General features: G+C 38.0%; 4 protein-coding genes across 5 annotated transcripts; 2 read left to right on the forward strand and 2 right to left on the reverse strand.

Annotated features, from left to right (window-relative positions):
- Window positions 1–1,418: 1,418 nt before the first annotated feature.
- Window positions 1,419–2,678, reverse strand: LOC140838956 (uncharacterized). The gene has a single exon (XM_073205587.1). It carries the CDS (start codon window positions 2,676–2,678, stop codon window positions 1,419–1,421), a length of 1,260 nt encoding a protein of 419 aa, XP_073061688.1.
- A 3,050-nt stretch (window positions 2,679–5,728) lies between these two features.
- On the reverse strand, window positions 5,729–8,056 carry LOC140838797 (vesicle-associated protein 4-2-like). Its single transcript, XM_073205353.1, has 7 exons — window positions 7,661–8,056; window positions 7,150–7,220; window positions 6,877–6,958; window positions 6,617–6,735; window positions 6,282–6,359; window positions 6,056–6,175; window positions 5,729–5,972 (listed from the first exon to the last, which is right to left on the reverse strand). The coding sequence occupies exons 1-7, from the start codon at window positions 7,929–7,931 to the stop codon at window positions 5,907–5,909; spliced, it is 807 nt and encodes a 268-aa protein (XP_073061454.1). The 5' UTR covers window positions 7,932–8,056; the 3' UTR covers window positions 5,729–5,906.
- Window positions 8,057–11,016: 2,960 nt separating this feature from the next.
- Window positions 11,017–12,105, forward strand: LOC140838957 (protein FAR1-RELATED SEQUENCE 5-like). The gene has a single exon (XM_073205588.1). It carries the CDS (start codon window positions 11,017–11,019, stop codon window positions 12,103–12,105), a length of 1,089 nt encoding a protein of 362 aa, XP_073061689.1.
- LOC140837761 (uncharacterized) lies at window positions 11,305–13,444 on the forward strand. 2 transcript variants are annotated; one of them, XM_073203872.1, is made up of 5 exons: window positions 11,305–12,487; window positions 12,579–12,751; window positions 12,840–12,917; window positions 13,009–13,033; window positions 13,261–13,444. In XM_073203872.1, the coding sequence occupies exons 1-4, from the start codon at window positions 12,106–12,108 to the stop codon at window positions 13,027–13,029; spliced, it is 654 nt and encodes a 217-aa protein (XP_073059973.1). In that variant the 5' UTR covers window positions 11,305–12,105; the 3' UTR covers window positions 13,030–13,033; window positions 13,261–13,444. The 2 variants fall into 2 exon arrangements, with proteins under 2 accessions (XP_073059973.1, XP_073059972.1); XM_073203871.1 differs by having other exon boundaries at window positions 13,009–13,444.
- Window positions 13,445–21,071: the final 7,627 nt, after the last annotated feature.

The following is a 21,071-nucleotide window of genomic DNA, read 5'->3' on the forward strand; positions in this document are numbered from 1 at the left end:
GTGAAAACCCTTTTCATACTTGGCGTAACCAAGATGAGGTGAGCTCTGGACTCCTGAGGTGAGGTGAGCTCTGGGCTCCTGAACTGATTGAGGGTGAAAACCCTTTCATACTTGGCGTGACCAAGATGAGGTGAGCTCTGGGCTCCTGAACTGATTGAGGGTGAAAACCCTTTTATATTTGGCGTGACCAAGATGAGGTGAGCTCTGGGCTCCTGAACTGATTGAGGGTGAAAACCTTTCATACTTGGCGTGACCAAGATGAGGTGAGCTCTGGGCTCCTGAACTGATTGAGGGTGAAAACCCTTTTATACTTGGCGTGACCTAGATGAAGTGAGCTATGGGCTCCTGAACTGATTGAGGGTGAAAACCCTTTCATACTTGGAGTGACCAAGATGAGGTGAGCTCTGAGCTCCTGAACTGATTGAGAGTGGAAACCTTTTTATACTTGGTGTGACCCAGATGAGGTGAGCTCTGGGCTCTTGAACTGACTGAGGGTGAAAACCCTTATCTGCAATAGTAATAATTTCTAACAAAAATGCATGATTTTATTGATATATTTGAATAAAGCATTGAAACCTGACGTCCTTGCATTGAAAGTAAATGACATAAAAAAACTAAAGCTTCTAACACTATCTAAGCATAATATTTGCGGAGGTGATAAGCATTCCATGGCCTCTTCAATTTCTTCCATGCCCAGTCTTCTAAGTAATAGGCACCTGAGCTGAGCTTCTCCACCACTTTGAACGGTCCTTCCCATCTTGGATCGAGCTTTCCGACCTTCTCTTCTTGAACCTTCTTCCAAACTAGGTCTCCAACCTGAAAGCTCTTTTGAATGACCTTCTTATTGTAAGACTGGGCTATGCGTCTCTTGTAAGCTTCCATTTTTATGGCCGCGGCTTCCCTCTTTTCTTCCAGGAAATCCAAGTCTGCTGCTCGCCTCTCATTGTTTGCTCATCATAGAATATTATGCGAGGTGTCTCTTCGCCAATCTCCGGCGGAAGCACGGCTTCATTTCCATAGACCAAGCTGAAAGGCGTCTCCCCCGTGCCTATCTTAGGATTAGTCCTGTATGACCAAAGCACGCTGGGGAGTTCCTCCACCCAATTACCTTTTGCGCTCCCAAGTCTGGTCTTCAGGCTCTGCACTAAGGACCTGTTAGTGACCTCCACTTGGCCATTGCACTGAGGGTAGGCCACAGAGGTGAAGTGCTGCTGGATCTTCATCTCTTTACACCAAGCTTGGATCCGACTTCCTTGAAATTGTCTTCCATTGTCAGATATCAACTTCCTCGGGACCCCGAACCTGCACACAATGTTCTTCCAGAGAAATTTGAGTACCTCATTTTCAGTTATCCTAGCCAAAGCCTCAGCCTCCACCCATTTTGAAAAGTAATCTATAGTAACGAGCAAAAACTTTTTCTAAGCTGGGGCCGTGGGAAAAGGTCCCACAATGTCGATCCCCCATTGGTCAAACGGGCAGGCTGTCACAATACTCTTCATTAGTGCAGCTGGTTGATGTTGGAGCTTAGCATGACGTTGGCAGCTGTCGCATGAGATGACGATGGCTAGAGCGTCTTTTAACATAGTGGGCCAGAAATATCCGGCCAAGAGTGCCTTTCGCGCTAGAAAGTAAGATCCCAAGTGATTTCCGCAACAGCCTTCATGAATCTCCCTTAGCACATAGTTAGATTGCTTGGGACCCAAGCACTTGAGAAGAGGCCGAGAGGCTGACCTCTTGTAAAGAGTTCCGTTGACCAGTATAAACCGAAGGCTCCTTCGCTTCATCCTGTATACCTTTTTTGGATCTTCGGGGAGCACTCCATCTCTCATGTAATCCAATAACTCAGCGCGCCAGTCATTGTCTTCGTGCTCAGGAGAGGGGTAGTGCAAAGAAGGACTTAGTTCTACTTGGACCACCACCTCTCTTGATTTCCAACTGTGAAGTGAGCTTGCCATTTTTGCGAGGGAGTCGGCTCCCTCATTCTCCTCCCTGGGGATCTGCTTACAAACCAGTTCTGTAAAGAGTTCTTTAGCCGCCTCCACCGCTTGTACGTATTCCATCAATCTTTCATTTTTGATATCATAGGATCCATTCATTTGGTGAGCCACCAGTTGAGAATCAGAGAAGATGTGGACCCGAGCAGCTCCGACTTGCCGTGCGGCTCTTAGGCCCGCTAAGACCGTCTCATATTCCGCCTCGTTGATGGATGCCCTAAAGTCTAGTCTCACAGCTAACTTTAGTTCATCCCCTTTCGGAGAGATCAATAACACACCAACACCACTGTCTTCATTGGTGGATGAACCATCCACATATACTTTCCAAAGATCTTCTATATCAACATGTAAAGTCTCAGCAAGAAAATCGGCCAAAGCTTGTGCCTTTATTGCGGTCCTGAGTCCATATTGAATGTCATATTCTCCCATTTCGGTGGTCCATTTCACCAACCTTCCCGAGATATCAGCATGAGTCATTATCTTCCCGAGAGGACTGTTAGTGAGGACCATAATGGGGTGAGATAGAAAGTATGACCATAGTCTTCGAGCTGTTGTGACCAAAGCCAGAGCAAGCTTCTCCACAACTATATATCTGAGCTCCGCTCCTTTGAGGGCGTGAGAGATGTAATATACGGGGCTTTGTTCGGTGCCTTTTTGTCTCACCAAGACTAAACTGACAGCCATCTCAGTGGCCGAGAGATAGACATATAATGGTTCTCCTGAGGCTGGCTTGGCTAATATGGGGAGCTCCGCCAAATGCTTCTTTAGATCATCGAATGCCTTCACGCATTCTTCATCCACTCGAACTTCTTAGCTTTCCTGAGAACTCGGAAGAAGGGCAGACTCCGATGCACCGCTCTTGAAATGAATCGTGACAAAGCGGCGATTTTCCCGGCAAGCTTCTGGACCTCCTGGAGATTCCCAGGAGGTGTCATAGATTGAATAGCTTTCACTTTCTCAGGGTTGGCCTCAATTCCTCTTTCCGTTACCATGTATCCAAGGAACTTTCCGCTCCTGACCCCGAAAGTGCACTTCTGGGGGTTCAGTTTTAGCCCCGTAAGATCTTAGAGTGGCAAAGGTCTCACGGAGGTCCTCTATGAGATCGGCTGAATTCTTGGACTTTATAAGAATATAATCTACATAAACTTCCACATTTCTTCCGACCTGAGCCGAGAAAACTTTGTCCATGAGCCTTTGATAGGTGGCTCCCGCATTCTTTAACCCGAAAGGCATCACCACATAACAGAACGTCCCTCCGGAGGTGATGAAACTTACTTTGTCCTGGTCTTCCTCTGCTAGGGGGATTTGATGGTATCCCTGATAAGCATCCATCAAACATAAGTACTGATGACCTGCGGTGGAGTCAACCAGTTGGTCTATCCTCGGCAAGGGGTAGCAATCTTTTGGACAAGCCTTGTTAAGATCTCTGAAGTCGACGCACATTCTCCGTTTTCCCGAGCTCTTGGGGACCAGGACAACATTTGATAGCCATGTTGGGAAAAAGAACTCCCTAATATGCCCTGCCTTAAGGAGCTCGTCTACCTGTTCTTTTATTACCTTGTCCTTCTCGGGACCAAAATGTATTTTCTTCTGTTTGACTGGCCGAGCTTCAGGACCAAAATTGCCCACCTCTTAGCCCTTGCATGAAAGCGTTTACCAAGGTTTCTGTTGCTGCCGCAGGGACCTCCAAGGCTGCACTGTTGAATCGCCTAATGAAGTCCCTCAGTGAATCTGCATCTCCTTGTTTCAAACTGAACAAACCCAATGACGTCTTCAAATATCTTTTGCTTGTAGCCAGTGTTCTAAAAAGCGGTAGGCGGTAGGCGGGCGGTCACTTACCGCCTAGCGCCTAGGCGTTTAGGCGGGTCCTAGGCGGCCGCCAAGGCGGTTTTTTTTAAGCCCAAAAATCTTGTGACATATACGAGTTTTACTATAAAATACAACTTTTATGTCTAAAACTATGATTTTCTATGCAATAATAAATTAATAACATTTAGTATATAGATATTAATACGTTTTTATATATTACTAATATTGGTCAATCACTATCATATGTTTGCTACAATCTTCGTATCATCCATGATACTTCAACATTTTTCCGACAAAATATATAGATATTAACAAATCCGCCTAGGCGCTATCCGCCCAGGCGGCGACCATCCCGCCTAGGCGGCCGCTTAATGTGGCAGCGCCCAGCCCCGTCGCCCAGCCAAAAATCGAGGCGGTGCTAGGCGGCGCCTTTTAGAACACTGCTTGTAGCATACTGGTTTATGAAAAGGGTGCTGAATTCTCGGAAGCTGGTGATGGAATGTGGTGGGAGCAGATCGAACCACCTCTGAGCGGGTCCTACCAGGGTGGTAAGGAAGACCCGGCATTTGACACAATCTGAGTATCGGTGGAGCAGGGCGGAATTGCTAAACCTCCCCAGGTGTTCCTCAGGGTCAGTACTCCCATCATAATCTTTAACGGTCGGCTGGCGGAAGTTAACGGGGAGGTCCTCATTCAGTATTTCGGGAGAGAGTGGGCTTTCTCTGTCCAGCAACGGAGGTCGGCCTCCCACTTGCCTGCCAAGCCTCCTGACTTCCTCCCATATGGCTTCTAGATGTTCAGGAGGAGGAGGAGGATTAGGAGGTTGTTGTGGTGGTGGTGATAGGGTCCGATTTCGACGAAGGGCCTCTTCTACAGATCTGTTAATCAACTGGGCCAGTTGATCTAAACTAAGATCAGCCACTCCTCTCCTTTGACCACCTTCGGGACCTCGGTTGCCACCTGCAGGACCTTGGTTGCCGCCTGCAGGACCTTGGTTGCCACCTTCGGGACCTGGGTTGCCACCTGCAGGACCTGGGTTGCCGCCTGCAGGGCCTTGGTTGCCACCTTCGGGACCTCGGTTGCCGCCTGCAGGGCCTGTTCTTATACATGTTCGTCTCCACATGTCTACGTCTTCTCAGTATTTTTCTCACAGACGGCGCCAATTGATAACACTGAAATCGGTGATGCTAACTGGGAGGTCAGATCTTCGCTTGGAGAACTCGGATCTAACTGTGATACGCTGGCTGGGAGGTCGGCACGTCACCCGTGGAGCTCAGATCCGGCACCTCGAAAACTGAGAGAATAGTATGTGTGCTGAGAGAATGTAGATGTATGAAATTGAATGAATAAAGAGTATTTATAGGTGAACCATATAGTCCTATTTTTGGTAGGTTTAGATCCTCGGAATCTTCGGAAGATTTGGCTAGATCTTGTGCCAGATTTGGTTTGGATATAGTGCTCGATTTGATTGAATCTTTAGCGAGCTTTACCTTTCCGGGCTTTGATCTCTGTGGGCTACGCGCTTAATGTCTGAGTAAGAGCTCTCGTAGATATGAGCCCGCCTGCCGCTAGGACCTCATGGGAGCTCGGCTCGAGAGCTCGACTATAACATCTCCAATCGTCTCGATATCACCATCTTGGAGGTCAGCTCGGTTCCATTCGGGGAGGTCAGCGTGGGAGCTTGGCCGACCTCTCCGATCGCCAGAATTGCTGACATGGGAGCTCGGCTGGGATGACCTCCCAGATGACCTCCCGTGCTCCTCTGAGTGCTGGGCTTCCAACGAGATGGGCCATCGAGAGCGGGCCGAGCTCATCCTCCATCCAGGGGTATCAATTTATTTTTTTAATAACCGTCTTTAAAAAACAATTTGGTATATTTGTAAAAAAAAACTAAATATAGTTTACTCGAGGAGTATAAATATTAATAAAACAAAGCAAACACAATATATCATTATCTTTTTTTAAATGACATATATTTTCATGCAAGAACATTTAATAACTTGTTCCAATTATTCAAAATAACTTACGTACATTTATGCATGTATGGAAATTTAATTAAAAGATTCGACATACAACAACGATAGAAAAAGTAGAGCTCGCGACTCATATTGAATCTATCCCTTGTCCTGCTTCTTGCTGTCGAGCCAGGTATTTTTCTCTTCTTTCTTTCTGCATAACAGAAGACGAGGTCAGAGATCAGATGCATACGATTATACGATAACATATGATGTTCTAAAATAAGCTTGGCTCACCCATTCATCGATGACCAGTCCTTCTCCAACAAACTTGGGACCTGTATCTTCCGAATCTTTCTTACGGGCCACAAGTTCAGCCACAGCTTCGGCGAGTTGACGCTTTAATTTGTCAAGAGCCTTTGGAAGCAAAGCTTAATTTTGATCAGCGTTTCCATTGAAAAGCTGGTGTATGAGAACCAGGGAAAAAAATAGTGCATTCAGGGGTTAGAAAATCTTTTCTCACCGGATTGGGACGTTCCACATCTAGAAACACAACCTTGAGTATCTGTTCCACAGCTACTTGATCCTTCTGCTCATCAAACTTGGCAAAGACAAGACGAGACGGATCAAAACATATTGAAATATAATGGAGTTCAAATGGACCATCATACGTGCGAATTTTGAAGTAAATTGAAACATTTTTGTCTTAATAACATAACATGGCTTGAACAAAAAGTGCCAGTTTAAAACTCAAAGCTTACGGTTAGAGATAACTGTAAAATATCAAAATTTTATCCAAAGATACATAATGCAACAATAAAGACAAGATAATGTTAATAAGGAAGGAACTAGTCGAACCATTTCTGGTATGTAGTCCATTGGTTCATTCACTTTCAGGCTCATGATTTTAAACTTCACACCACTTTTCTGATTCATTGGCTTTTCATTGTTTTCGGGATGCTCTACAAACTTGAACACTGATGGAAACATCCAAGACAAAGACAAAGACAAAAACAGATCGGCAAACATTAGTAAAGTCTTCCCCAAAAGAACAAATATTTCTAAATCATATTCAATCCATAGTTGAAGAAGAACATGCAAAGTCACTAAAAACTTACCAGTGGCTATGATGCTTTCGCCGGGAGCAAGAATGGCCCCAGGAGGACGCATGAAACAGCTTTTTGGTGCAGTTGTTTGAAACTGAAGCAAACCAACAACAAATACCAGCGGGAAGAAACAATTCGATACTATATAACGTCAGCAAATGACAGTGAATATCAAAAGAAAAAGCATCAATGAAACAACTGATGAGACAACGAATTGTATATCAGGTTAAAGAAAAAATGAGATAACGAGGGAAAAAATGGAAAGCAAACCCACACTTGGCATACCTTGAAAGCTACATGAGACTTGCTGATATTTTTTATCCTGATTGCACTTTGGACTTGCTTGCCAGGTTCATCTGCCAGTGGCAAAGAAAAAGAAAAGCAAGTTCTAATTTGAGTCTCTTCAGCTTACAATCGTGCACAGTGGATTAGAAATCGATGTTCAACTCGGAACCTCGCAGGCGGTTTAAATTTTTCAAAAATTACCAAATTCAGTTCCCAAATTCACTCCCTCTCTCTCAATGGAAAAGTTACACACACAAGATTATAACTTTCCTTTCAAAGATTCTGCATCAACCAATCATATTAATGCTTTATCACAAAAGGAAAACAACAAATCATGTAATCCCATGATTTAAATTGTATATGTCCAACAAAAGGAAAAGGACATGTTAAACTTAGTGAACGAAATCGAACATTTCCCCAGTAAACTAGAATCAATCAGCAAGCATAAGAACACTAGGACCAACTGTAAATCAAAAGAAAACATGAGTCAAGGATAGAGAGAAGGTCGGACATGGAAAGTAAAGCTTGTTAGAGGGATCGAGCTTCAAACGACGCCTTGTCGGGAGAAGAGATCTGGCCGCAAAAGATACCGAGCTTCCACTGTTACCAGCTGATCCCTCCGCCTGCGGCCGAACTTTATTGTTCCCGTGACCATTATTCTGCCGGTTCCGGGAGAAATTCGACGAAGACGAGGTCGTAGACGGCGGATTTCGGAACGGAAGCTTGAACAGCCCGAAAATTTTCCCGTCTTTAGCCGGCGATTTTACTTCGACGGTTTCCATGTTATCGTCGGAGAATTGATTTGATTGCACTTTTGGAAAGACAACAGATGATGGAAGTGGTGGACCAAGAATAGAGTGATGCCGCCGTGTTGACTTTGAAAATTTTGTTCTTCTTACGTCACACCGCGTTTTGTTCCTTTGGAGACATTTTGGATTTACTTTAAAACCAAGAAAATTCGAAAATATTTACAAAGTCCATCAGATTTGGAATGATATAATATATATATATATATATATATATATTACATATATATATATAAAGTGAATAACAATAATTAAATAGTTCGATACAATATTAAGGTAAAAATTTTTGTGAGACGGTCTCATGAGTCGTATTTTGTGAGACATATTTCTTATTTAGGGTCATCCATGAAAATGTATTACTTTTTATGTTAAGAGTATTACTTTTTATCGTGAATATTGGTGAGTTGACCGTCTCACAGATAAAGATTTATAAGACCATCTCACAAGAGACTTACTCTAATATATCGTTACAATAAGAATTTAAGAGTGCATAAAAAACAATTTGAAAAACCAAACGAATTTGTGTTCGTTACTATTCAATATTTATCATCATTAAATTTTGTCATCTTTTGCTCAATCTCTCCCCTCCTCTTCATCATCAATTATTTCAAAAACATTTGATCCTTCAAGGATAAGAGAAAGAATTCTGATTTGTGTTTGTTGTTACTTTATGGTGTATGAAAACATATATTCAGATATAAATTAAAAAATTAACTAAAAAATAAAACCCTGATTTGACGGGCTAGCCAACCTCTCCTCGGGCCAATCTGTCCCAACCCGCAACCCAAGCGAGTTCGACCCCCAAATGGGTTGATATTTCTTCAACGAAGTCCACCTATTTTATATGGTGGGACGAACTTAACCCATTTTGACAGTTCTGGATTTACTCATGTGTCCATATCATTTAAAGAATTTTCATTCACTTTTCCATTAGTTTATTCGTGAAATGACATCGAATCAAGAAGAATATAACCAACTTGCCAAATCAAATATTAACATTATTTGATATTTTAGAAGTTAGATTTTGCATTTATGACATTCAAAATTCTTACTTTGAGTATGTTGCGCGTCCACAATTTATTAAATGGTTTTTTTTTCCCAAAGAATAAGTAATGGACGTCTTTTAATATGAAATTATATTTAAAATGAAAAATTATTCAGAAGATTAAAATGAATTATTTCTTTGATGATACAATCATACATGTATGATCGAATTCATACGAGGAATAAGGGTTTCGAGAAATATTGAATAGTTTACAAATCACGATCCATTATTAAAAAGAGTAGGTCTTAAACAAAGAGTTCTCATTTGCGGATCGTAGTTACTCTTCCGCTCCGTTCCACTCCTGAATCTTTCTTCTCCACCCGTGAGCCGAGGAGTAAAGAATTTAACTTTGCCTTTAATACTTTGAAGAGAACCCACTAGTTGCAGACGAAGCAATAACAAGAATATTTATATTGGAACATCTTTCAGCTGATGAAGAGGCTATTTTAGGACTTGTTATCAGTTCCTAATGTTCTAACTCAGAAAGTATAGTCGTTTTTCTCGGTGAACAAAAGCCTACATAGCACTTAAAACATTAAGACAAGGAGGCTTCTTCGACCCTACATACACGGGCACTGCCTGGATCCATTCAGGCAGTGCCACGTGTATTTTAAAATAATTTTTTTTAAAACAAATTTTAAAGTAAAAAGACGGACAAAATCTCAAATCTCAACCATTTCCCCTCCGCCTAATCGACAAAATTTTCGAAAATCAAAGCTTCCGCCTAATCGCCTAATCTCCTTTTCCAGTGCTCCAAATTTCCCACTCCGACTCCGTCTCTGTTCCAGTCCGACTCCGTCCGTATCTACTCCGTCGACCACTGTATTGCTGGAGGTTTATATGCATATACGCTCACAATACTCACCTGAGGCGCCAATCTTACCATTGTGTCTGTCTAATCTCCAAGCAAGTAAGAGCTTCAGTGAGTCAAGCTTTTGTAGATGTTACAGATTAATTTTTTACACCAATTGCTGCATCTTTATCTAATTTTTCAATTTTATTTTGCATCTTTGATGGTCTAATTGTATATGAGTAAATGGAAGATGACAGATCATTTTTTTACTCCAATTTTATTTTGCATCTTTGATGGTCTAATTGTATCTTTGATCGTGCTTTTGTAGATTTTACAGATCATTTTTTTACACCAATTGCTGCATCTTTATCTAATTTTATTTTATTTTCAGTGTATTTTATAAGATAATACATTCATGTAATATTTATTTGAATATTTGTTTCCTGCTTTTGTTGCTTACTATGGAAGATGACAACTCAATAGCACTCGAAGAGTTGGAGGGAGACTACGATCAAGAAGCCGAAATTCATCCTAGTTCAAAAACGCAATGTGGAATTTCTGATTTCTCAATGCAAGAAAATATTGAGGTACAAACTGAAAAATCTTTTGTTGACATTTTGGAAAGTAAACTTGAAGTGGGTACAATTGTGAACAGTATCGAAGATGCATATTTACTGTATTTTCAATATGCACATGCTAAGGGATTTAGTGTGAGAAAAGGTGATCAACGATGTTTTGCACGTACAAATGAAATTCAATCAAAAGAATTTAATTGTTCATGTGAAGGTTTGAAAGATGAAAAGTCTTCTAGTTAAAGGATTCCTGTCTATCAAAAGCCAATTATTAGAACTCAATGTAAAGCTAAATTGAAGATTTCAAGGGAGAAAGGGGGTGAATGGCGAGTGATTAGATTTTTTCAAGATCATAACCATGAGATGTTTGCATCTGATCAAACTCATTTGTTAAGATCTGCACGCAATATCTCACATGCCAAAAAATCTACTCTAGAAGCTATGGTAAATGCTGGAATATGTGCCTCTAATGCTGTTTCTTTTATGGAAAATGAAGCATGTGGACCAGAAAACTTAGGATTTAGTAGAAAAGATGCATATGACCACATGAGTCGGATGAAAAAACATACCAAAGTTGGGAATGGTGATGCCACTTCACTGATTCAATATTTTATGAACAAAGCGAATAAGGAAAATTATTTTTATTGGAACATGCAATTGGATGATGATGATAGGATGATGAACTTTTTCTTCAGGGACTACAGATGTGCTGTTGATTATGAATATTTTGGTGATGTCCTATCCATTGATACAACATATCGAACAAATAAGTACAATTTGATATGTGCTCCATTTGTTGGTATAAATCATCATATGCAGAATGTTATGTTTGGCTTAGCATTTATGTCAGATGAAACAGAAAGTTCTTTTGAATGGTTGTTCACGACGTTTCTTGATTCGATGAATGGAAAACAACCTCAAACTACTTTTTCAGACCAATGCCAAGCCATGATGAATGCCATTGGGACTGTTTTTCCACGTTCACATCATCGTTTATGTCAATGGCATATAAATCAAAACGCGCCTTCTCACTTTGGTAGTTTAAATGGCGACCCAGCTTTCAAAAAATTGTGGTATAAATACATGAATTATTGTGAATCTGTAGATGAATTTGAGGCGACGTGGAAATATATGATTGAAACATATCATTTGGATGGTCATAGATGGTTTAATGGAATGTACAAAATTAGGGACAAATGGGTGACTGCTTTCAGTGATGCAAAGTTTAGTGCAGGGCTTTTGGCCACTTCGAGGAGTGAGGCCACAAATTTGACTTTAAAAAAATCAGGCAACAAAATGAGTTCTTTGTATGAATTTGTGATGAATTACGAAAAGATTCAAAATAATTGGCGAATAAGAGAGAAAGCTGAGGATACACGTTGTCGACATGGTAAGCCTGCACAGATTTTGAAATATCATCCATTGTTGATTCATGCTGCTGATGTTTATACGATGACCATATATCAGTTATTTGAAATTGAATTGGTTAATTCCTTGAATTGCAAATTTGTGGAACCACCGACTTGTTTTGGCAATGATTGGAATTTGATTGAGGTGAACGTAAAATCTCATGATGAATATGCAAGGGTTAGACATGTGGTTTTCAATAAGCAGAATCATGAAATAGGATGCAATTGTCACAAGTTCGAGACAATGGGGATTTTGTGTAAGCATGCTTTGCTGGTATTTAATTGTATGGATGTCACTGTTTTGCCCAAATGTTACATTTTGAATAGATAGATGAAAAATGTAAGAAACAGAGTTAGCTCCGATTTTGAAGAAAATGACAATGGTGGTCATGTTTCTGAGATGGTGTTTGTCAATCAAATTATGAGATCGATGTATGATCTAAGTCAACAAAGCAAACCACATGAGGATGCGAGAAAAAGATTATATACAATTGTTGACACTGCAAAAGAGGAGATCTCCAACCTTCTACAGAATCTGAGTGTAGATGATGATACACCTTGTGATGCTATGACAAATGATGGTCACATAGATGAAACACGCGTACGTGATCCACTTACTGCTAAAGCCAAAGGAGTAACAAATACAAATATTACACGACACTGGGATACTAAGAGCAAAAAAGGAAAAGGAAAGCGAAAAACTGAAAGATCAAGTAAGTTTTCATTCATTCTAAAGCTAAAAACCTGAAAGTTTAGGTAATTGTTATATATTTCACATATTTGTAATTTTATCGTGCTTGGTAGGTACAAAAGCATCCAAATTAAAAGGGCAAAGTTCACAAGAACAACAAAATGTCACACCATCGCAATATCCATTTACATATCCTCAAGTTCCAATGCAATATTCTTTTGCATATCCTCGTGTCCCATCGCAATATACATTTGCGTATCCTCAAGTTCCACCTCAATTTGCAATGGTAAGTGACTTGTATATAATGTACTAAGTCAAAAACAACAAAATATGTATTACATCTTATATTTAATTATAAGTTTGTTATTATACAGGAAGGAAATACAAACTTATATTTAAGTGGGCAGATGAATGTATTACCGTATCCATATGGGACTTCTCAATCATCACAAGTAAGAAATTTTTGCTAGTTTTTTCATTACATTTTTTTAGTTTTTCCCCAACTTAATTTGTCACTTTCTATATAAACTTTATCTTGTTTAGGGACATGATCAAGATAAATAAAAAGGTAATTTCTTAAGATTTATGCTTGACGTTTTCTCAGTAAGTGTTCTGTTTTTAACTTAAAGTTAAACAAATTATTCTACTAACCATCCATTCTCTTGCATATGACATGTGATTCTGAGAATAGAAATATAAGAAGAAAGTAAGTTTATATTTTTTAAAGGTTAGACAGTACTATTGTTGCACACCGTTTAATTTTCTGTAGCAGCTTATATTGATATTTAACTACAGGTTTGGAGGTTATTTCTGCAGAGAAAGATTAATTGCATTTGGCTGTTCCAATTCCACCAGATTATGGTCTCTCTCATTTATCCAAGATGATCCAAGGAAACTAAACTTTGTGTTCTTTATTATTCTAATATTCGACTTTATTTGATGTATTATCAATATTTTGGACAACTGAAATATTTAGACAAACAAAGTGTTGCTGTGTTGGATTGTTCATGTTGTGTGTTTATCTTTTTAAACAATTGTTGAGCATGTAAGGTAAGTTTTACCAACGTATAAGTCATTACCACAGTAACGGGTAAATCAGCTATTGCTTCCCCCCCCCCCCCCCCCCCAAACATTTGATAACTGATACAAGAACTAATGGCGTACATATATTGAATATGTACTTAAGAAATTAAGATAAAATAATATTTCCATAAGAAAGATAAATTGCCATATTTGGAATTGGGAGACAATCTGTAGATTCCTCGGTCTCCATCCCTCCATTGAGCTATAAACCCAACCCCCTCATACCAAACTCATAAATTTTTAAAAACCAAATGCAATTTTCCTATAAATAATAGTGATAAGCAGTATCTAAGCCAGCCTAAAAGCACAAATCTGATGTTAGGATACAGATAAGTCTTCACAAATAGCTCCTCGGTAGAATGATAACCATAAAACATAAAATAAAGATGTAGATATCATTTGTAATAATATAAATGTAGAATCAGATTGTAATAAAAATATCTACATAGATAAAATATGTTTTAGCTCTTCCAAAAGGCAAAAATCAGAATGAAATAATATAGATGTAGATATCAGATAAACATACATGGTCTCAACTCAACTATAATTTTTGTCTGCAAATATAAAACATAGATTCCAACTGAAAATAACTACATGCGACTAAAACTAAATACAAATACTTAAATCATCATAAATGAACTACAATGATTTCAATATATTACGCATTTTTTCAGATATCTCTAAAATTCTCGAAGTATGTCTCTGATTCTCAACGTCTAATTCCAGTTGAACATTTCTTAGTTGAACTACTTTTTCATCTTCTCTTGATGTTGAGCTTGAACAATTCTCTTTAGTAGCGGTAGAAGAGGCGGCAGCTGCACCTTCTTTATGCATAAATGCATCAAAAGCTTCCACAGCCTATCGCCTGTTATGATATGATTTGTGAGAAGCGCCACTAAATTTATTAACTTGGGCATGTGCTTCAGTCCAGCTATCGTAAACGCCAGGTTTCCGTCCAACAAACACGACATATATTTTGCTCTGCATTCGAAAATTATCAAAGTCGAGGGAATAAACATAAAAAACTTTCAAAAACAAACACAGGCAGGCTACTTCCTAAAATCATAATAGAATGGGTATATAGGCTATAACACATGCATGCTCGGTTTATAAAGGGTGGGGCGAGTTACAAGTGTAAGTTGGTCGAATATTAGGAATACAACCACGACCAACTAAACAAAACATACAAGTGATATTAGGAATACAAACACGACCAACTAAACAAAACATAGCTCTGATATTGTATCAAAATCTCAAGCTCAAGAAAGCACACAATTGATAGTTTATATTTCAACAATATGTATACATTACAATTAGTTTGAGCTCAAGTAAACCATAATTATTCAGAAGCTGGTAGTTGCTGAAATACCCTACAAATGTTTATAAAAATACATTACTGAAGCAAGTACGTGTGATATATGTACGAACTCTACTTGGGCATGTGAAGCAAGACACAAACATGAAAATACACAAGAATCACTTGAGAACTCAAACCATTTAACTCGAAGTCGTAGTTGGAGGCAGAGATCTTCACGGGATTCGGTGGTGGCCAGAGATCTGCAACCGATGGAGTGTATCAGAGATGCAAAATAAAATTGAAAAATTAGATAAAGATGCAGCAATTGGTGTAAAAAATTAATCTGTAACATCTACAAAAGCTTGACTCACTGAAGCTCTTACTTGCTTGGAGATTAGACGGACACAATGGTAAGATTGGCGCCTCAGGTGAGTATTGTGAGTGTATATGCATATAAACCTCCAGCAATACAGTGGTCGACGGAGTAGATACGGACGGAGTCGGACTGGAACAGAGACGGAGTCGGAGTGGGAAATTTGGAGCACTGGAAAAGGAGATTAGGCGATTTGGCGGAAGCTTTGATTTTCGAAAATTTTGTCGATTAGGCGGAGGGGAAATGGTTGAGATTTGGGATTTTGTCCGTCTTTTTACTTTAAAATTTTTTTTTAAAAAAATTATTTTAAAATGCACGTGGCACTGCCTGAATGGATCCAGGCAATGCCCGTGTATGTAGGGTCGAAGAAGCCAGACAAGGAGAGGAGTTGAACTCAAGATCAGTCACTCGACTGGCCGTATATTAGGGGAGGAGTATGGGACAAAAAAGAAATCCACTTGGTTTCAGACTTGGTACAACCCAACGTAGCTCCAATCCACAGTATCAAAAGCTTTTTGGATGTCCAGCTCGACTCCCGGTAGTGAGAGTACTCCGAGCACCTAGGATTTGAGACTCTTCTGAGACGGTCCAATGAATCTTTATCTGTGAGATGGGTCAATCATACCGATATTCACAATAAAAAGTAATACTCTTAGCATAAAAAGTAATCCTTATCATGGATGATCCAAATAAGAGATCTATCTCACAAAATACGACCTGTGAGACCCTCTCACACAAGTTTTTGCCTATTTAAAAATATCATCATACTTTTAAAAGGTTTTTTAAAAGCAAAAAATATCATGCTTTTAAATTCAGTCAATTTTATTAATTATCTTTATAGTTGAGTTTGGCCTAAAATTAATCAATTCGTGGTCAATTAAATTAATTAGTCAGATTGTTGAATGTGATGGTATGTATGTACCATTGAATCTGAATTTTTGTGAAATAAGTCAAAAGAAAATTGCAACACAACTTCTCACTCTCCTTCAAGGTAGTTAGTCTTAGTTCAACTTCAATTTGCATTTCTATGCATAAACTCGTTCATAAGACAAAGAAAATCGATTGTCACTATCGATTTTTTCATCTTCGTTATCATCAATTTTATATATTTGTTTATAGTTTCGATGGTTACCGGAGAGATTATAACGTACTGTCAAATCGGAGCTATCATATTGATGAAAAATAAAATAGATTTTAACATAAGGACAAACATGTTGTAACAGTGAAAATGAGTTTTTCAAACAGTACATCTTCGATGTTAAATATTTAAATTTTAAATTTTCATTACATAAAATTATTTAAAATTTTTAATTATATATTTTTTGATTTTTAAACAGTACTTTAGCCGTAATCACATAAACAAACCATTAAACTCATTTCGTTTCTTTATTTTATGTATTTAACATGTTTCATATTATTGTTGCTGTTATTATTATTATTATTATTATTATTATTATTATTATTATTATTATTATTATTATTATTATTATTATTATACTCAATATTTTATATTTAAAAGTTATATGAAAATTAAGTTTGATAGTAAAACTTTTTCGTTGAGATCTAAAATTTTCACTAATGATTTTACCTAAGTGTGCAGAAACTGGAACTGATCAGGATTCAAAATGATCACTTATCGAGCCAAAACTGAAGCTATCGAGAAGCAAACTGAAAGCGCCAACTGATCTCCCAAACTGAACCAGTTCAACTGAAATATTAAAAGACCAGTTCAACTGATTGTCCAGCTGATAGACAGTTCAGCAGAAGACCTTCAGAAGCCCGGACAGCTAATAAAGAGCTCAACTGATGAAGAGTCCAGCTGACCAGTTCAACTGAAATAGCGAAATCAGAGCAGCTGATGAGCCAATTGATTTCATCGAATCAGTTCCACTGACCAGTTCAGAACATTAGTTAGGAATCAATCAATTTGCAGAACATGACAAGCTTATTCAATGGAATCCAGCTGTGATCAATGAGGAAAAGCTTTTGTCCAATCAAAGGACAATAATATACGTTGCAACAGTGCTTAAAGCCAAAACGTTCCAGAATGGTTGTCGGAAAGTACAGACATAGTTCGAGGAACAGATTCAAAATACAATGGATACAATAATTGAATCTCATTGTACGATCAAACTTCGCGCCTATAAATCAATATTAGACCTTTTTAGGCAATTATAGACCCTGGCGGGAGGCGGTGGCGGGGCGGTCGGTGACTGCCTACCGCCTCGGCCGCCTAGGCGGTGCCCAGGAAGTGCCTAGGCTGTTGAATTTTTTAAGTAATTTTTTTAGATAATCATGCAATATAGTCACAAATAGTCATCATTTTTTTATGTAAAATATACAATTAAATAATGTTTAAGCATAAAGAAGCTTTATACAATATAATATCATCTAGATAATGTGCAATTAATAAAGATTCATCATCATATTAATTCTATTATGCTAACAAAGTAATATAATTACTTTTACCAAAAAACTAAGTTTAAATTTCAAAGTTTAAATCGATTATCCATCATTAGAACAAGTAGTCTCTCAATATTTTTTTATCCTCATCGGATGCTTTAAGACATGCTTCAACTTGTCCTACAATACCCGCAATATGATGATTCATCCTATAAATTCCTCCTTTAATAAACCTCTTACAAAACTTGCATGTGATCTAATCCATTTTCTCTTTATTATACAACACCACATATTCCCAAACAATATCATTAGACTTTAGTTTAAATCCAACTCCAGTTATTTATCTTTCTCCGTCATTAATCTTCAACAATAAATCAATAATAAAAAGAAAAAAAATAAATTTTGAAATCACAAAATCTAAAATATTATAAAAAAATTATGATAAATAATAAATATGCAATGCCTAACCTAAATATTTTGACTGCTAGCGGCGGTCGGCGGCGACGGGCAATGGGTGGCAGACTATGTGTGGTGGTTGAGACTTGAGAGTGAAAACCAAAAATAAAATAAAGAAATTGAGGTATGCTAGGGTTTTGATATTTAAAATTAGTTGAGTTTGACTAGGTTTTTAAAATTGTTGCCTACAACTTCAAAATCTTGACTGCCCGACTTGCCCGCCTGCTCGCCGCCTCGCCCACCTGCACACCGCCTCGACCCGTCTCCACTGCTTCGACCTGCTTCCCCAACGCCATATAGCTTAGGCCGCCTAAAACACCTGCCTCATGTATAGGCGGTGTGGTCGAGGGCCGCCTACTAGGCAGCCGCCTCGACTGTCATTTAGAACACTGTTATAAATAGAAGATGAAGATCAGTGAAGACGGTAGAGCTATAAGAGTGTGTGAAGAAGAAGGGCACGCTAAAAGCCGCATTAGCTTACAAGAAGCAATCAGCCCAGTTGTGGGAGAATACTTCAAAGTGCTATCAGCTTAATATAGAAGTCATTTTCCCTTAGTGTGTGAGAACACCTTCCCGATGTATTCATTGTTCAGTTCTCACACACACTCACACACTATCACTCACATATATCAGATAGTAGACCTTAAAACATCAGTTGACTGAGTCTTGCACAAAGATGTAAAACTTGTGTTTGTAGTTTTTGACACATAGACGTTAAACAGGTGTTGGCTAGAAGGTGCTGCCTTCAGTCTAGGCTAGGAGTTCAGTTAGGCAGTAGAGTAAGTCCTAAGCTGAGTGGGTTTGTACAAGATCTTGTATAAATCAAAGTCTTCTATTGTATCCTACCCGAGGAGGTAGAATAGGTGACATAGGAGCAGTTGAAGTCTCCGAACATCCATAAACATATCTTGTATTATTTCTGTTTAACTGATTTGATTAGTTAAGTTGATATTGGTTCAGTTATGTCCATATTTGAACTGATATAAGCCAATACTGATCACATGTAATTTTCAGTTATTTAGTTGCACAAGATATATAACCGATTAGCTTTCTTAACGAATGATTATTTCGAGTAATTTTCTGCTTGGTTTGTAACCAAAATCGATTTAATTTATTAATGATTTCATTCTTAGAACACGAGATATTGCAGTTCATTGAGAATATTGCGTTTGAAGCACCCTCGCAGGTGCCCGAACCGATCCATCACAAGGAACAAACTACTTCACAAACGAATGTACAATAATGGATGTTGCAGCAGAGCTAAAAGAGGAATGCTTCTAGAACAGTTGTCAGAATAAAGAATCATATAATAAGGAATCACATGCAAATACAACAGACATTATTATAGAGTCTTCATGTACGGTCAGCTAAGCGACTATAAATACAAGATCAAGACAATTGAAGAAGAAGCGGAACTACAACAAAATATTGGTGTGTAAAGAAAACAGATGACACACTCATTTCATATTAGTTTACTAGAAGCAGTTAGCATAGTTGTGTGAAAACACTTTCATATTGTATTGATTAGATCAGTTCTCACACATTAACACATAATCACTCAAATATACAGAGAGTTGAGCTTATTGTTTAGCTGAGTGAGTCTTCACACAAAGACATTAAACGTTGTATTTGTAGTCTTGGCATAAGAGACATTAAATATTATACGAATTGTCAGGTGTTGCCTACAATCTTGAGTGCTAGGAGTTCTAGTTCGGTGCAACCTTCTGGAGTGAGTTTGTACAAGGTATTGTATAAATCAAACTCCTCTAATGGATCCTACCCGAGGTGGTAGAAGAGGTGACTCGTGAGCAGTTGAAGTCTCCAAATATTCATAAACATATCTTGTGTCTTTAACTGTTTAACTATTGTTTTAAAACTATTTTGATCAGTTCAGCTGATGTCAGTTTAGTTTTTCCTGCAACTGGATTGATACAAGCCTGAACTAATTCCCTTTATTTCAGTTTACACAAATTAAAAACTTTAAACTATCCAGTTTCTTAACGAATGATTATTTCGAGTGTCTTTTGTTTTGTATAAAAATCAAACTCGATTTAATCAATCGTGTATTCATTTTTAAAACATAAGCCATTGCAGCTTATAGAAAATATTGTGTTTGAAGCATCTTCAAAGATGTCAAAATTGATCGTTCATCACGTTTCTTCAACAAAGTATATAGCCTAGATATCTACTTTTAACGTGAATCAAAATCACATAAAAACACGATGCCATAAATCGTAAATGAAATATTAAAGACATGATATTTCTGTCAACAAATAATATAAATTCAACATTTTCATTCCAAATGAACAAAAGACGTGTTCTAGCATTGTGGTCCAAAATCTCCGGAAGATATCCCCGAAACATCGAGGTTTCCAAGCATCCTATAAGAAATAAATGAGATTTGCAACAACTAATTATTACTCCACATAACAGAAGTATTCATGTAATCTAAATGTGTACACACAAACTTGGAAAAGTTAGTATTTAGGGATTTTACATCAGATTTTGACTGAATTCATTGAAATTGTTATGCAATCGATGTTCCTTAATATTCAGTTTGTGAGTATGATATCAATAAATTTATTTATGTAGACCTTACAAAACAGAATTTACTTACAATCTGCATTAGAGTACTCAATAATATGTATGAAAGAAATTACATATAATACACAAATTGAATGGTATATTAAATATATAAAGTATCATTATTTTCCAAAAACAAATGAAAGTCCTTCTCGATTTTCATTCCAAAGCACTCATTTGGTCATGACAAAAGGGATAGATAGTGTTCACATGCAATTCTAAATTTCTTTTATCGAATTTATTAAATCTGAAATTTTGATTATTTTTTTAAACAAAAAGTAAAAATGATATGTTTCCATTCATACTTGGAAAAAAAGTATGATTGGTGGTATATGTCGCTTCACCATTCTAGATATTCATTTTTGTGGATCTCTCTTCATTTTCCCTTTTCTATATAGACGCTTTCCACTA

This window comes from Primulina eburnea, chromosome 8 (assembly GCF_022965805.1).
Source record: "Primulina eburnea isolate SZY01 chromosome 8, ASM2296580v1, whole genome shotgun sequence".
Classification (NCBI taxonomy): Eukaryota; Viridiplantae; Streptophyta; class Magnoliopsida; order Lamiales; family Gesneriaceae; genus Primulina; species Primulina eburnea.

Excerpts from the sequence above, each read along its gene's own strand:
- LOC140838956 (XM_073205587.1), bottom strand. The coding sequence starts at position 2,678 with ATGGCTGTCAGTTTAGTCTTGGTGAGACAAAAAGGCACCGAACAAAGC.
- LOC140838797 (XM_073205353.1), bottom strand. The coding sequence starts at position 7,931 with ATGGAAACCGTCGAAGTAAAATCGCCGGCTAAAGACGGGAAAATTTTC. Across the intron at positions 6,959-7,149 it reads AGTCTCATGTAGCTTTCAAG|TTTCAAACAACTGCACCAAA; the intron begins GTATGCCAAGTG and ends GGTTTGCTTCAG. Across the intron at positions 5,973-6,055 it reads GACTGGTCATCGATGAATGG|AAAGAAAGAAGAGAAAAATA; the intron begins GTGAGCCAAGCT and ends TCTGTTATGCAG.
- LOC140838957 (XM_073205588.1), top strand. The coding sequence starts at position 11,017 with ATGCAATTGGATGATGATGATAGGATGATGAACTTTTTCTTCAGGGAC.
- LOC140837761 (XM_073203871.1), top strand. The coding sequence starts at position 12,106 with ATGAAAAATGTAAGAAACAGAGTTAGCTCCGATTTTGAAGAAAATGAC. Across the intron at positions 12,752-12,839 it reads TTCCACCTCAATTTGCAATG|GAAGGAAATACAAACTTATA; the intron begins GTAAGTGACTTG and ends GTTATTATACAG. Across the intron at positions 12,918-13,008 it reads GGACTTCTCAATCATCACAA|GGACATGATCAAGATAAATA; the intron begins GTAAGAAATTTT and ends TATCTTGTTTAG.